At 37.5% G+C, this 17019-nt stretch overlaps 1 protein-coding gene across 1 annotated transcript in view; it reads right to left on the bottom strand.

Annotated features, from left to right (window-relative positions):
- Positions 1–17019, bottom strand: part of LOC149300926 (uncharacterized) — a 164755-nt gene that overhangs the window by 129606 nt on the left and 18130 nt on the right. The window contains exons 18-31 of the mRNA XM_089484481.1: positions 16307–16520; positions 15593–15763; positions 15281–15376; positions 14241–14389; positions 13650–13800; positions 12256–12396; positions 10214–10336; positions 7170–7382; positions 5369–5580; positions 4606–4825; positions 4203–4356; positions 3122–3273; positions 1142–1351; positions 158–293 (exon numbers count right to left, since the gene is read on the bottom strand). Coding sequence (XP_089340607.1) covers positions 158–293; positions 1142–1351; positions 3122–3273; positions 4203–4356; positions 4606–4825; positions 5369–5580; positions 7170–7382; positions 10214–10336; positions 12256–12396; positions 13650–13800; positions 14241–14389; positions 15281–15376; positions 15593–15763; positions 16307–16520 — 2342 coding nt within the window. The remainder of the gene's footprint in view (positions 1–157; positions 294–1141; positions 1352–3121; positions 3274–4202; positions 4357–4605; positions 4826–5368; positions 5581–7169; positions 7383–10213; positions 10337–12255; positions 12397–13649; positions 13801–14240; positions 14390–15280; positions 15377–15592; positions 15764–16306; positions 16521–17019) is intronic.

Here is a 17019-nt window from a genome sequence, read left to right as displayed (position 1 = left end):
CGCAAAGCATTTTACTGCAAGCAAATCTGCTACTGGAATTAGAACATTAGACTTTTTCCTGCTCCCCTGTCCTGGGGTAAATCTTAAAGTGATCACACTAGTACCAGGGAATCGAACAAGTACTTGCATTTAATACAGCATGCAAATAGTGACTCACCTCTTCTCATACAGTTTTGCAGAATATTTGGATTTTCTTCCACAGATTTCATCAGGCGGTAAAAGTGGTGGTGTACATCTGCAAAAAGAGCCGCTTCTCTGGGCATGGCCACACGGAAGGCCAGTGTTGAAAAGGCCTACGTATAAGTTATTGAGGGTAGATTAATACACTTTGTCATACCTGACAGGAATATAATGGTTGTGTCCAGACCAACTAAGGAACACTCTACTCACATATTTAACTACATGCAAATCTGGTACTCAAGTTTAGACTTTAGAGAAAATTAGACTTTTTCCTGCTAACCTGTCCTGGGGTAAGCCTATGGTTAGTTGTGCCTGGGTGAAGTATTTCTTTGGGGCCCCCGAGCAGGCATGCACATACGAACACAAGCATGCTGTAATAACCACTCAGTTTAACACCATACACATTCACTATCTTCCCCTCCTCCCTTTCACCACTAGCATTAGGCTCGTCCTTGATACTCTAACATCATATGCTAACACAACTCATGCTGACACCAAACACACACCCATGCCAACACCGTACACTAACATACATACATACATATATACATACATACACACTATAGCACCATATGCTGACAAACACACTGATGCTAACACCCAAATGCACGCTAACATCAACTACTAAGACACACACTGATGGTAACCCCAAACACTAACTTGGACATACAGTACCATACAAACACACATGCTAACACCATATGCTCACACACATTAGCACTATATACTTACACATATGCTAACACCATACACTAACACACATACACACTCTAACATCATACAGTAAGAAACACTTTAACATCATACAGTAACACCATCCACTTACACATCCACACACATTCATTCTAACATTATAAACGTACTCATACATACATATACACACTCCCATTGCAACTTAAGTACTTTAACTAATCAATAATGCCAGTGCTCTACACTTTCCCAAAATTAGTAAAACAATCACCTCTTCAAGCTGAGTCCACTTTTCCTGGACTGAAAGCCACAGCTGAACGGTTGTCTCAATGATCTGTAACTTCTTCTGCCATTTTGTCACTTCATCTAGGAATGATCCAGCCTCAGCATATGGATGTATATTAGTCAACACCAGTTGATGATGCTCGAGTTCCTCAAACAAGGAATCTGTGCTTTTCAGAAGCACAACTGTGCCAGGTTCCTAATCAAACAGAAATGTATCAATTTTATATATAGTGCAATCAGAATGTGTTTATTATAAACAAAATCAAGCCCTATCGTCAATGCAAGAGCCGCCATCACGTGAGGGCAAAATGATGACCCTTGCGTTGATGACCTCTCCTTGTTTGGGGAGATGACGTTACCGCAAGGGCCATCATATTACCTTTAGTTTACCTGAGGGCCAAATTATGTTGCTTGCAGTGACGTCCTCTCCCAACCCTCAAAGCCCCACGATATTGCCCTCAGTTGGCGATTTCAATGACTTCCTCTTCCCCATTTGGAGGATCAGGAGGGCGTCACCGCAGCGCCACCATTTTGGCGGATGTTGCTATGTTATGTGTGAGGAAATGAGGATGAAGAAACAAGAAGACAAGGGAGAAGACAAAAGAAAGAAGATGAAGAATAAGAACATGCAGAAGAAGATGCAGAAACATAAGTGGTCAGCAGAAGTTTTTGAAGGTAGGGAAAAATTTTGAGAGTGTGAGAGAGAGTGAATGAGAATGAGAAAGATTGAGTCACAGTGTGAGAGAGTGAGTGAGAGTGAATGTGGGCACCAAACAAATTTCTTTCCCAATGTAAAAATGCCCCCGGATTTTCGGCCTCACGGAATGGGCAGGAAACAAAATTCATTGTCCGAAAATGAATGGGCCAAAAACGATTCGAAAAATGTGTCTGTATCGTTTTTTACAATTTGCATGTCAAATATATATATATATATATATAAAATACATATATAGCATTTTATAATTCCCCCCTTTATTATTGTCCCTGTCCCCCCATGTGCTACCCCTAAATAGGATTGCTGGAGACGCCTCTGTGCAAGATTCAAACAATTAAAACAACTATGAGAAAAATCCAGATATAATAGCATGCATGCCAGTGTTTTAAAAAAATTGTTCTGTGTGGTCAGAAACCCGTGTGCTATAAGACAAAGGGTCACTACATATTGTAACTTCATATGAAAATAAAATGTTGTTACTCTAACCTCAAAATGTTTTAGAGATTCATATAATGACAGGGTGCTTCCTCTGCCTCCCATTTTAGACAAGTGCAGGCCTTTTTCAGATTGTCTGCTCAGCCTTACGCTCCCACCTCTGGCCGTAGCGTTTCTGCTGATGTCTCCTTTAGTGTAGTGACTTCCAGACACAGAACTTGCAAGCTCCTGGAAAACAGTGGACCTTAATAATCAAACTAGGTATGCACCATACAAATCTTTCAAACAAATTAGGCCTGGCTCAATTGGCTTAATGTATTTTAAAGTGTTTTAGGCATTGATTTTATATAAAGATCTTGGATACCTCCAGAGTTTATGGCCTCATGTATGACACTGATGCATGCGTGTTAATTTCCTCGAGATAACAATGGGTTCACATAGACCATATGTAGGTTTGTGACAATTACTGTTTGAAATAATGGGAATATGGCCATTTCTGCCAAATCAGTGTTAACACAATTAACGAGCTTTAAACAATCAAGTTTTATTTCCAAAGTATATAATGTACCTGGGATTTAAGAGTTGTGTGGGGGCAATGATGGCACAGACCAGCTGTTGAAGTTGGGGGACCCGGGGCAATTTTTCGTACCAGGGCTCCATGGTTTCTAATTACGCCCCCTGGTTTCAGGTAATCTGCTACCTTCAAAGGCTTTTCTCACAAACCAGATTTAAATTCTTAATTCAAGAAAATCCTTATCTATCCTTATCTATTCAAGACTGAAGCTGGGTCCAATATAACATCTATCAGTAACGTACCTCATTGTGAGTCTTAGACAATATGACCCTGCTGTGAGGCTGAAGGTCAAATACCCTGCTCAGCCAGACTTCTTCACAATTTTTCAAGGAGCTTTCAATAGTCATGTCTCGTACAGCTCTTTGCACTGTTGTCTTAACATCAGCAGTGTGTTCTGTAGATTTATTCATCAAACCAAAGATAGTCAGTTTTAACCTCAGATGGGCATACAGTAAATGCAGTGGGTTGAAAATATCAAAGGAACATGTTAAAGTTATTGTTGCACCTAACACTTTTGTAACTAAATATAGCATTACAGACATCTTATCCAGTACTGGTAAACCATTACCAAAATAATTCTTCTTTTGGCTGATTCATCAATTTTGCCAGGAATACTTGTGTAATCAATGATAGGATATTGCCACAGAAACTGAAAAGGTGTCCGAAAAGCTTGTGTATTGTTTTTAAATTATTAAACTCTCAGATGAAAAATAAAATGGAAAATCTTCTAAGGTTTGTTTACATAACACATCACATAAAGCAACTAATGTTTTGTCTAAGTGGAACAGCGCCTTTAATCTCATCTCAGCAAATTATATAATCTATCTATCTATCCATCTATCTTTCTATCTGATCACTGCTCCCTACAATTAATAATCAATTATTAATGCATTGATAACTATTTAGGTTTTGCCTTTTAAAGTTAAATAGTAATAAAACCAATCATGGTACAAATTAACTTAAACTAAAACATGCCAGACCTTCTTTATCAATGTTAATGATTAGGTTTACACACAATTGTCTGAATATCAATTTTAAGAAAACAAAACCTGCTGGCCTATGAAGGGACAGGGACCTCTTATTCATAATAAACCATATTTTATGTGTGCACCTGTACACGTCTCACTAAAGTTTCTTTTATTTTGAAACATTTTTTGTGTGAAAACAAACAGAACATAGAAAAATGGTTTTATATTCTTCCCATGATTTAGTTTAGCATCTTAATGAGTATGTCATCTTAAGTAAAGTCTTTGTTATTCCTCACTAACTAGATCATGATAGATGTGGATTCACCATATAATAATTGTATTTCTGAGAACATACTTTCTAGGTCCATTGCAAGGAGATCTCCAAGCGTCAATGCCTTTAAACTCTGGGCTGTCACCCTAAGCATTCCCCCTGTCTGTCGAACCAGCTGGTTCCAGTGTCTTGTCCTCATCGCAGAGTTACTGAGATCTTCTATCAATGGTAATGTCAACTGATGTAGGAAAAAACAGAAAATCATCCAATACAGACTATATAACTTGTAAAAAGCACTTTGAAGCAAGTGAAAGTGATCATAAGAGATTATGTAAAATGATGATGTGTTAATATAGTCAATAACATTGCAACACATGAAAGACCCAAGTGTACTCACAGTATAAACTAATTTGCCTAATCATTTTTGTGTCATTCTTAATTTAGCATAGAGCTGAATCCCATTATTTCTTCAAAGATTTGTACGTACATGCATTATATTAACAGCTTCCAGGGTTTGTTTGTAAACGTCCCATTCTTGGACTTCGTCTGGAAGGGACTGCAGAAGTTTTAAGTGTTGACTGGTCCTCAGGCAGAGCTGCTTCGTGTCCATATTCTGCCACACTTCTTTTTTCCATGTGTTTTGTTCACTGAGGATTGAATCTACACGTTGCCATACAATGTTGAGGTTCTGCAGCAAATCCACACAGCTGTAATATGAAAATGATATTAAAAATTGACTAATTTCAAGTTTTAAACAACATACCAAAGGCAACAATTGGTAGCATGGTTGCTAGCCTGGCAAAAGCAGGAGTCTCCAATACTATTGAAGTTAGAGACGAAGTTTGAAAATATTACAATTTGGAAAAGACTATGTAAACTTCTTAATATTTACCGTATGCTTTTTAGATTTTTATATACTAAATGAAAGATTACATAGACGAATATGGTTTAAAAACAAAGTTCTAGCTGAAAGGTGAGGCCACAATGAGCCCTACTTAAGTGGACAAATGGGATGCTCCACAACATACCCAAGACTAAATCTGAGGGTGCAGCAAGCATTACATAGAACAACAATGTTTATTTGTTTAATACTACTGTGACTCATGTTACTTACTGTGTGGAAATTCAATATAAAGGTTTAAAAAACTACGCGTGCGATTAATGTATAGTGAAATAAATATGTCCCTCAACAAGCCTCTGTGGAAGCTCAGATCTAAATATCTGGTACTTTCTACCACATAGTGACTTACTTGGTTAAAATTGAGAAGTCAACAACAGTGGTTTCCAGGAGTTCCTGCAATTCCTTCAGGTCTTTTGCCTCATTTTGTAGAATTTGCACCTCTATACTTAAATGTTCTATGACCTTGAAAGCCTCTTGAGATGAGCAGCTGTATTGGTATACTTTAGACGTTTCAATATCATGACCCAGAACATCAAGTTTATGCTGAAACCGTTCAAGATCCTTCAGGGGAAAGCACGATCATTGTAATTTGGTTTAAATAAATACAAACATTGATATATAAGCATAGCATAATACATAAGAAAAACTGCTAATTACGAAATATAAATGAAACAATTATATTAAAATGACTATTGAGTTTAATCAAAATGAATAAGAGGAATAAGGCAGCAAAGCAAAACAGGCAGGGCAATGTGCATGTCAAATAACTGTTTATGTTAATTATTTACATATACCGTACATATAGTATGGAATGGTATTACATATACATTTATTCAGATGTATAGATACAGATTGGGGGCTTCTCCTCGTAATACCCACTGCATTGTAGTAATCAATAGCTCTCATTCTAACAACATACGATATCATAATACTCCAATTCTCTCATACATACCAGGGCATGCACCCAGTGAGGGACATCATAGGATCTCCCTTCACTGGCCCCCCTTGCCTAATTGAGGCCCCAACGACAGCACCTCAACCCTCCTCCCCCGGCCGGGCATACTGGCGGCCGCTGCCTAACAGCACCAAGAGTCAGCAAAGGTAGGGGGTTTGTAAGTATGTTAGTGTGTGTGTGTAAGTATGTTAGTGTGTCTGAGTGTAAGTATGAAAATGTGTGTGTAAGTATGAAAATGTGTGTGTAAGTATGTTAGTGTATGTTTGTGTAAGTATGTTGGCGACGGAAAAGCATGGGACAGGGGGTAGGGCATTTGAGAGGGGCCTGGGGAAATTACACGAGGGCTGGGTACATAACAGGGGCATAGGGATCTAACTAGAGGCTGGGGCAAATGATATCCTGAAGTGGGAATATGACAGGTGTAAAACATGAGTGAAAAGTAATTTGTTGTTAAACCAAGACGAAAGAGAGGAGTACGGTAACTTAAAAAATGATAGGGGGAGACATAATAGAGGGGAATATAAAAAGACAAAAGAGAGTAGTGAAGACTAATAAGAAAAAGGAAAAGTAAATTCGGATTGAGTAGAAAAAGATGAAGAAGAAGTAAAGGAGAGAGTTAATAAAAAAAATATGGGGAGATACCAAGGAGGGGGTTAATAAATACATATGGGGATAAGAGTAACTCCAGTTGTTGGAGAATTTCAGAAGTGAGTCAAAAATAGATGAGTTGGGAAAATCTCCAATTTAACTGTTATTCCAAATTATGCCCTTTTTGCCTCAACTTTGAGATTCTCTTGTATGTCCCTTGAAGTTCTAACTTAGTTTTTATTTAAATAAATTACATGTTTACTTGTTGTGTATTCTAATTTATTTATAATTGTGTTAAAAAAAATGGGGTCTATAAACTATCTTGCACCAGGACACATAGCTCACTAGTTCCAGTATTGCATATGTTCCCTTGCTGCATGCTCAAAATAACCTGGCCTCTCCTTTAGCACCAAACCATTAGAAAAAATGGAGGCCTCATCTGAGCTAAATGTGTTACAAATTTTCTTCTCGACAAACAGAAATAGGTTCATGTTGGGGCTGAACTTGATGAATGTTTTTTCACCTATGTAACTACATTTAGGTTTCATAATTTTTTATTTTGCCAGTTGAGCTGAAGAACATGTTGCTTATTTTGAAAAGTATTCACCAGTGTCACTCTGTCAGCCTCCTGCTGGATTCTAGGACCCAATCGCTGTTTGGCAAGTGAAACTTTGGTCTTCATGCTGTTCCACCTTGTCGGCATTGTCCTGAACAGGATGTCAATGTCCTTAGGAAGTTCCATCTCATGTTGCTCTAACAGTGCCACAGTCTTCTGTAACACAGTAAACTGTACCTCCATTTCCACTTGTTTCGTAGAGACCTTTTTAAAAAGAACATAGAATCAACCTGGTCTGTCTAGATTCAATAAGCAGCACCCAAGTTGGATAAGGATCCAAGTTACACATTGTAATCAAAATTAGTTTTGCTTTTGATAAACTTAAGGGTTGTTCAACTGCAATACAAAACTATCCTTGAGTGCTAATCTATTCATGTAATTATGCATTTTGCACTATAGAAAATGTAATTCCTATTTTAAATTATTTTTTTCCGAACCTGTGACATGACACAGGGGCCCACTGTTCAAGTCATCACCATGCATTTATTATTATTACAAAGTACTTCTTAGCCCGCAAGAGGCTATTTTTTTCTATGTTTGTTTTTGTAACTGTTATGAAATACTGAAAGCTCATTCATGCACAAGAATTTAGCCACTAATTAATTCATGCTCCAAGCCTTGATGTGTTATGGCAAAAAAGGAAAAGGCAATTACAAAGGTGGTCACATTCACTTATGTTAAACAGATCACATCAGTAAAGTAAAACAAAATAGGTCAAAGGAAAAAAAAAATGCTGCCAACGACACAGATAACACACATATTTAATTGGAATAAAACTCAACATATTTCCTTGAAATGATGTGTACATGCATTAAACTGACAGACGAGGAAGCACTCTTTCAATGCACCGATCGTTAAAGCCAGAATGAAGTGGGCAATGCAGAATTTAAAGTGACAAAACTTATCCATCACTAAATCGCTCCTTAGAGGGACTGTCACCTTCTCAGCTTTTAGTAATCTAAATTCATTGACTAACTATAACGCCTGTCTTTCTTTTTTCAATTAGTGTAATTGTTTTAAACACTATATAAACAACTTTGTTTTAAAGGTGAGGGACTAATTTAGTCCATAGGAAGCTGTGATTTCTGGAAAGAACTATCATTATCCGATCAATATCCTGTCCTGAAAATATCTTCATTCAGTTTGCTCTTAAAAAGGCTTGCACAAATCAATATTAACAAGCAACAAGGAGACAAGTAAAAAATAATGAGGAGGAGTAATCATGTAGATCCGTAGAACTTACGGTGGCTGCTCTCAATATATACATATAAGGTGGGTTTCTAATAGATATATTCAAATTTTTAATGTGTAAACTTCATTACAAGTGTAACACTTTTTACTTTGGGCCTGACATCCATCTGTATCTGGTGCAGTCTGGCAGCTTTAGCTTCTGATTCCATAGATGTAGGCCTTCTGCTGTATACTGGATTTAGTAATCCAACTGGAACCACATGGCAAGCTCACTGCAGCACATCTGCCTTCAGACACCTGGCAGCCTGACACAGGAATCAATCAGCTCCTTATAGCAGAGACTTGTGGGATCCTCAGCAGCAGGGAAGGTCCAGAGATCTCTCGGGGTGCTTTCCTGCAGAGACCAAGTCACCCTTCCTTTTCCCCCAGCTGCAGCCACCTCTCCTCTCTCTCTCTACACTCCCCCAGGCAGCCTGGGGAAAAGGCCTCACTTCCTATTGGCCCCAAGTCATGCCCAGTGCTCCAGTGATCACTCTCTGCCTAGGAAGTCTGTATCTATTGTAACTGGAGGCATATAGATACCAGGGTTACACAAGTTTTAGGAGAAGGTACTATTAAATATGGATTTTTGGAAAAGTGGCAGATCAGTTTTAAACAATGTCTTAGAAATAGCGCAGGGATATTTAATGCTCTAGGAGCGCATCCAGTTGGACCACCCCACTATCAATTGATTGGCGGTCAATGGTTCTTTCATTACACATGCACTTAAAAGTACCAAAACATCCCATGTCAAAATTAACTGACTGGGGTTTTGGTTTATACAAAATCCAAACGCGTAAAAAAAATGGTGTCAGTTAAGTGAGACACTGGTATTAAGAGGAGAGACAGTTACTTTAAAACACATTGGGATTGCATTGTGTTCAACGAAATATAGTACAAGAAGGCATAATTTCAAGTTAGGAATAGAAAACAGCAAAAGTACTGCATCACTGGCATAACTGGAAACTATCCACGTTTGACCCAGAGTCTATGGGTGAAGCTCTGCTTCCCTGGGTCTCCAGGTCAGTTTCTTCCTTTCTCATGGTTGATCACACCCACTCCCGTCTACTCTCCTCCACTTCCAGGGCCGGTCTTAGCATTATAATCATAGGCAATTGCCTGGGGAGCCTGAATATTGCACTGGAAAGTGGCATATGCTTTTAGGAAGACTAGTCCAGAATGCTGGCAACCCCAGGCCAACATTGTTATTGGTAGGTCGCATTATTGGGCCAAAACCTTGTGCCCCTCTTTCCTATGCTGATGTACATCCTTTCTTAGTGCTCAGAAAGGTTGGTTTATATGAGTGTATCACAGTTCTCTATACCCCTTATAATGTTTCGAAAAAAAGCAGCAAGGCATCTGTGGTGCCATTTGGTCTGGGGCCAGCCTTACTCCCTCTCACTCCCAATTGGTTAAAGGCTGTACAATTCAGCTAGCCCTACACCTATACACAGCCAGCCCTTCCTCTAATGTGCTTACTGGGCACATATTATTTACCAGAAATTGCCTGTCAGTCAATGCAATGCAATGCAGTGTTTAAGAATGTTTGAGATGTACATAATGCTGCCCTGGAGCACAAAAAGTTGAGGTCACCAGGACCAATGAAACCCTGACCACCAGTAGTGGTAAAATCTTACAGTGACCTCCATCCTGCGTAGCTTTTGTATATTTATAGACTATAACATATGGAATTATAAGTGAACAAATTTGATAAACAGACGTCTTTGAAAATATGTTAAGATGTTATATAAAAAAACATGTATTACAGGGAGTTATAGAAAAGGCTACAAAGTTTATTACCAGACCTCATTAAAAAGACGCATCATCTTCATGAAAGATCCAGTGTCTCGTTCATCTCCAGATATGCTTTCAATCTGCGGCTCGGCCTTTTTTAAGAAGAAATCTAAGCTTCTTAAAGTAGCTGATGCCTAAACAAAAAAGTAATTATAATGCATCAGAATGTTAAAATTAAGTTGTCGTCATGTTAGGTTATATGAAATCACCGGTTTAAAAAAAAACCCAGGTATATGAATATGAATCTAACATTGATAACATTTAAGTGATAAACCTGGAGATCTTATACACATTTAACTTTTTAAAGGCAAACATAATTGGTTCTGTTTGAATAAATTTAAACCACAGTATCCAGCCTTTATACAATGTTTACTGAGTTATTACTTAATTACATTGCAATATGAAACAAGTGAATAGTGCCCCTCAATTTGATGTACAAGGAAAACTTTTAATGTATCTATTAAACTTTTTGCGCCCAAGGTTACTTTGTACCCTAAGATCACTCTGGGCGATGTTGCTGCATGTGATCACTGTGATTTATCCCACTTGAATCTCAATGTTCTTAGGGCTATGAAAAATTAGAAATATTTCATGACAATAGATGACACCCAACAAATGAGGGTCCGATTCCTTAAAAATCCATAAATCCCCCTCAGGAATGTTTATGACCTCCTAATCCTTCAGACTTTGCTCCATCAAATACAGCTGTGCCCATTACTCAATTGTGTTGTTATATGCCAGAGACATCCCTAAGCACAGGTACATCTGTGCTCTGTTATATATTTAAATATCTAGATATAAATATATACTAGACTTATGCACATGGACCAAAAACAATTAAAATATTTATTTTAGTATTTTGGTCCATTAGTTGTCTGAGGAGTTTCGTTTCCTCTACTATCGGTTCATACAAAATTCGGAGGCCTTTTTCCATTCGGAAAATGAAATTCGTTGTCACTCACCCTAACTAACACGTGCTCTCACACTCTCTCTTAATGTCTCCCTAACTTCTTCAAAGCTCTGCTTCTTGTTCTCTAATCGTTCTTCTTCGAGTTTTCAGGTTTTGCATTCTTCGTTCTTCTCTGGTGATCCTCTTCTCCCAGTGATCCGCTGCATTAGACTGGCTTCCTGGAGCGTTTCTGTATCAGGTCGGAACCTTGGCACCCACCATGGGGAGAACCTTTCATCCAGTGAAATGGTGGAGAGGTTGCCCCCCATGGTGCATGCCGAGGCTTAGCCACGATGAAGAAGTGCTACAGGAGGCTAGAATATTACAGACAGATCCTCAGAGAAAGAGAAGTGCAGAAACAGTTCTCTTTCTCCTCAGATTCTGGCTTCCTGGAGCACTTCCGCAACATGGCTCTAGGAGGTCAGGATAATGCAATGGATCCTGGGAGAAGCAGAGTGGAGAAGAATGAAGAAGTGAGGAAGAGGAAGGAGAAAAAGCGGAGAACAAGAAGAGGGGCTCCTAAATCCTGGAGGCATGTTGTAAGCATCAATTCCTTCTAGACTAAAAGGGCATTTTCTCAAGGTTTATCACCACTTTAAGAATACATGCTTCATATTTGAGCAATTGCAAGACATTAGTAAATAAAGTTCTCCAGCACTGAATTTGATGTTACCTATTCCTGGATTTTGTATCCTCCCTTACAAAAAATTACTGCAGTTTTTCTGAAGTAATACTGCAGTTTTTTGGACATGAAAATACTGCAATACTGCACTTTTACTGCAGTATTACTGCACATTTACTGCAGTTTTACTGCATTTGTACTTCACTGTACTGCAGTTTTACTGCACATTTACCGCACTTTTTTTTTATATTGCAAACCTACAGTTGTACTTCAATGTACTGCAGCTTTATTGCATTTGTACTTCCGTACAAAAATAACTGCAGTAAAACTGCAGTACAGTGAAGTACAAATGCAGTAAAACTGCAGTTAAACTGCAGTAAAAGTGCAGTATTACAGTTTTTTTATGTCCAAAAAACTGCAGTATTACTTCAGAAAAACTGCAGTAATTTTTTCGTAAGGGCTAGCTTACAATAGTAATTCACCTGATCAATGAGGTATTTCGTGAAGGTCCACATCCATTTGAGAGCATAGGCATTCAAAACCTGCTTAATAGGCCGGAAGTCCACCTGAATCCATTTGCACCTCTGTTGATCTGGCAGTCTTTGAATGTCATCTCTCGCAGCCTAAGGAGAGAACATTATCCATGTGACAATGTACAGTAACTAAATGACTCAACAACAATCAAATGTACTTCATGTTTTGTTTAAAGTAGTTTCCTTGTTTTCCATGAAAACAACTAGCTCTGTCAACATAATTGCAAACTTGGGTTAGCGAACACAACGTGCCACTGAAACACAGGTGTGATGGTTGTTGATAAAAGGCTCTCTGTACATGAGGATATTCGATTAAAACTCAGCAATTTGCAGCTAAATAGTCATTTACAACATTAACAGCATCTGCACTGTATTTCTGATCTATTTCATGTTATTTTAACCGACAAGATTTGCTTTTTCTTTCAAAATTAATGGAATGAGACTCTTTCCAAAGTACTTTGGGAGCTTAGTTTATCAATTGATAGACATTTATTTGTAATGTTTAATGATTGTTTTGCAAGATTAGAGGGAAGCAAAGCGGTTCAATTACTTTAAAATATACACTTTCACAGAGCAATTACATCTTAGATGAGTTTCAACATAGAAAATGTTAAAAACATGCATTCGTGGAAGAAAAATATCCATTTATACATTGAATTGCTGTTTATTGGGAAAATTCTCTTTTCAAAAGTATTTAGGAGTACTTGTTGATGATGAGGTTTTGCGCTGTGCACAATCTCAGACAGTTGCTGCAAAAGCAAGCAAGTAATTGTTTACCTAATGTTACCTCTTTATATAATTGGTAAGGCAATAGCTTATACAGGCAATTTAAAAAAGACTATCACAGATACTAAGAGGAGCTTTTTGGAGCTACTTTACTTTGGTGAAATCTACATCTATGTTCAAGGACGATTAAAAGACCTCTATATGCATCTTTTTATTCATAGAACTATATAGGCAACACAAGGACTCCCTCTAAGGTTAGAGGAAACGAAAAAGCTTACAATCGAACAGGTATTCAGTTTTAACAGTTGAACTTCAAGGGAAGAATCTAATGGCCATTGTGGTCAAAAAGTTTTTTGTTTTACTTCATTATTGAATAATAGTCTTATTTGATGGTTTGCCTTCTCCTGGATCAATGTCTTGTTTCTTATGTGACTACGTAATATTAATCTTAGTATGGATATCACACAATATCACAGCAAGCTCAGCTCTGAAAAAGAATTTAAGGAAACGTATTCGAAGAAATGGTTGAATAGTCTCTTTTTGTACAAATATACATGTATTTTGTGTTTGGGGGTTTTTTTTGTTTGTAAAAGCACTTGGTTATATTCTGTAAGTACCTTGTACGAAGAGATCTCCACATCAAAATCTTCCAGCAGAGGGCAGCATGATTTAGGGGCTGCTGAATCCTTAGGAAGAATGAAGATTCTTTCAGCTTCATTTAGTGCCTCACTGCTTGACTTCATGCCAGTTCTGTTCCCATTGCTTGAGCTAAACATTTATAGTGAATGAGAAAGTAATGGTTACATGTATGCTCACGTATTGATGCATGATGACGGTTTCATTCATTCAATGAATTGTTTTACAAGAAATACAGCTAAAGCAATTTACATTGCATTGATTTACAAGATCTTGTGCTGCCTGTCATACTATTTAATAGGGTTTTACAAGAAGATTCCCAAAAAATATCTGCATTACTACAATTTAATGACTGTAACCTATAAAGTTCCATCAGAAAAAAGACAGTCACTACATGTGTTCTACTGTTGGAGATGTCTTCCCAAAATCTATCTTATGTAGGGTTGCCTAAATGTTCAATTCCAGATGAATAAAACGTAAATGAAATAATGAATAAACCTAAAATCTATGTACAGTAGCAATGTCATGCATTAATTCCCGGTATTTTATTTGAATATATTGTTAATACTTACCTTTTGCTCACAGTATTTGCCTGATCATTCATGTCTTGTTTAGCTGTTAGAGATTTAACAGATTGTTTACCCAGAAGGAAATTTTGGAATTCTGCATTTACATCTTGTTTCCATAGGTAAGCATACGTACAGAATGTCTCCAGCATAGCCTAAATAATACAAATATAACACTGTCAAGCATATAAAATGTATAATTATAAACATCACGCATACATCTATTAATTTCATAATTGACTTTATATATGTCATGATGCTCTTAGGTTATCATGCTCTGATGGGTTAAACTTGTGTCTATTCACTCTTAAACTGATAGCTGCCACTTAAAAATCTCATGATTAATAAATGAGACTCAATAAACTTAACTGTTGAAAATGGAAAAAATCCTCATTGGCTTTCAAGTTTATATAGGGAGCTCCTAATTCAAAGTTCCAACCAAGTACAGCAATTACAACTTATTGCAGCTCAGAATAAAAGAACACTCTGCAAATATAGATTGTCTAGCTGTATGTGTGAGTTACAGCCAATTCTTTTCTAAGATTTAAATACCTAGTTTTGTAGCTAGAAGTCGAGAATTTGTAAAGATGAGGTCATCATCTGTTACTAATGATTTCTAGTACATGAAACTATATACATTCTCCACATTAGCGACTAATCAGGGGAAGAAGGTTATAAGGTTTTAAATATGGCTGTCCTTTATTTTGTCATTCTTGCTATTTTCTCCTCTCAATATAGTCCCAATTAATTGTTTCCCCTAAAATAAACCTGCATCAGTGTTAAGGAAACAAGGAATTGACCCCCCCCCCCAAAAAAAAAGCACTTTATAAAAATTGCATAACTTGTCTAGGAATGATTTTACAATAACAAAGAAATCATTCACTTGTCTTATCATTCGGTCCACATGTGAATGTATTATTTTGATCGGGAAAAAGATATATCATTCATAGAGCACTGCTGCCATCATGAGCACGAAGCCGGTGAAATGTATTTGGTTGGAAGGATATGTGGTACATTGCGCTTTGTTTCTTAGAAGCAAGGCCTACCTGACATTCGAGTACACCTTTTTGCACCTCTTGCAGAACATGACCAATTAGCTGTAATGCTTCCTCGTCTTGTGACATATACTCTTGGTAGCCAACCTAAAAGTAAAATGTTTTTATCATTTAGTCATGACCAAACGCTATAGATTACAGGTAATGCGATCACCTGTTTAGCTGCAGTACATCACATAAAAAATAAATACATATTTTAAGTATCTTTTTACATTATTTTTAGATTGTAGTTTAACTGGTATAGACTGCCAGTTCCTTACTGCACAAGTAGAGATACCGTGCACGTCTGTCACACTGCTTTACCTTGACAGCAGAGGACAGTGCTTTTATACATGATCCTCTCATGAGAAATGTTTTAAGCCATTCCTCCACATTCTCCATCACACTTGTATCACATGTACTCTGGTCCAGAGGTGGGTTAAAGCCAACTTCATTATTAATCAGCTGAACCTCAATGCACAGGATAGGGACTTGCTGTAGGATAAAGAAAAAAATATAATCAAATATTGGCTTGTCTATAGGAGTAACTATCAAAGACAAACACAATTTAAACTTCTTCTAACAAACATTATTTTATAATTAGAGTTGTCTGCTTTTTTTCAATTTATATACACTCACATATGCTTGCATCTCATGCATGTGAGTATATGCAAGTTGTTTTTTGTTTCATGCAAGTGCTAATGTGAGACGGCTTTAGTGAGTTTGTGAGTTACATTTTTAGCCAGCTCATCAGTACTCTCACTGTAGTGAATCAAGCTTTCATATTCATATAATAAAACATTGTCAAATTGGGCAATTGTGTGTAATGGATTGAGAATAATATGTTGAAATCATAGCCAAGAAGAAAAAGATGGGGTGGGCGTTTATATTGCAGCCCCACATGCATTAATGAGGGACACCTCATCCCTAGGATCATCCTTGGTATTATGGTCAATATATTTTATTTTGATTTCTACAAATCTAATATTTTGCTTTATTAAGTCCTTTTTTTATTCAGCTGGGAATTGATTGACATACCTCACTATCCAAGAGTGTATTCAGAAGTGCAGCCAAGCTAGAGATGGTGACTTTCTTCAGACCTTGGAAGATCAGGTCATCAATGCCTATGATATAGTCTTGCCAAGCTGGAGATGCTTCGCTAATACCGCTTGCAACGAAGGATTCGTCAACAATATTGTGGATTCTCTTGCCATCGGAAACAAGTATGTTTTCCAGCTCATGCTCCATGTTTCTGAAATTAAAGTGACAAGTAGTAAAGTTGCACCTGGGATAAATGTCCCTTTGAAGTTCTAAGTAGTGCAATCATGGATCCACATATGTCAATCCGACCCTTAATGAACACACTAAACGTGCTAAATGAAGATACTTTTTCTACATCCTAATTAGACATATAGGTTAAAAGGGTTGAAGGGAGACCTTTGACAGGCCATATTGTTTATGAACTGGTAAGCAGACAAATCATTTTTAAGTAAGAACTTGGGCATGCCTCTGCTTGTATTTTCCAAATAGTACCCTCAAGCACCCTCGACCAAGGCCAAACTGGTGATCACGAGGCAGTGTCTGATGAGAGAAGTCATCTCCTGCCACTAGTCCTTTTCATTTGCCCTCTACCTACACCCTCTTTGCCGTTATACCCTTACAAGGGCTAGCCATGGGCCTCTGTGAATTGCACGTGACCTGAGCAGTTTGCCATAATTACCAGACTGTCTAATTCTTGCTTATTGTCTGAT

The sequence above is a fragment of the Sceloporus occidentalis genome, unplaced genomic scaffold, assembly GCF_023333645.1.
Source record: "Sceloporus occidentalis isolate IW3139 unplaced genomic scaffold, rSceOcc1.0.p SCAF_22, whole genome shotgun sequence".
Classification (NCBI taxonomy): domain Eukaryota; kingdom Metazoa; phylum Chordata; class Lepidosauria; order Squamata; family Phrynosomatidae; genus Sceloporus; species Sceloporus occidentalis.
Note: the sequence above shows the minus strand (reverse complement) of the source record. Positions and strands in the feature narration are given on the sequence as shown.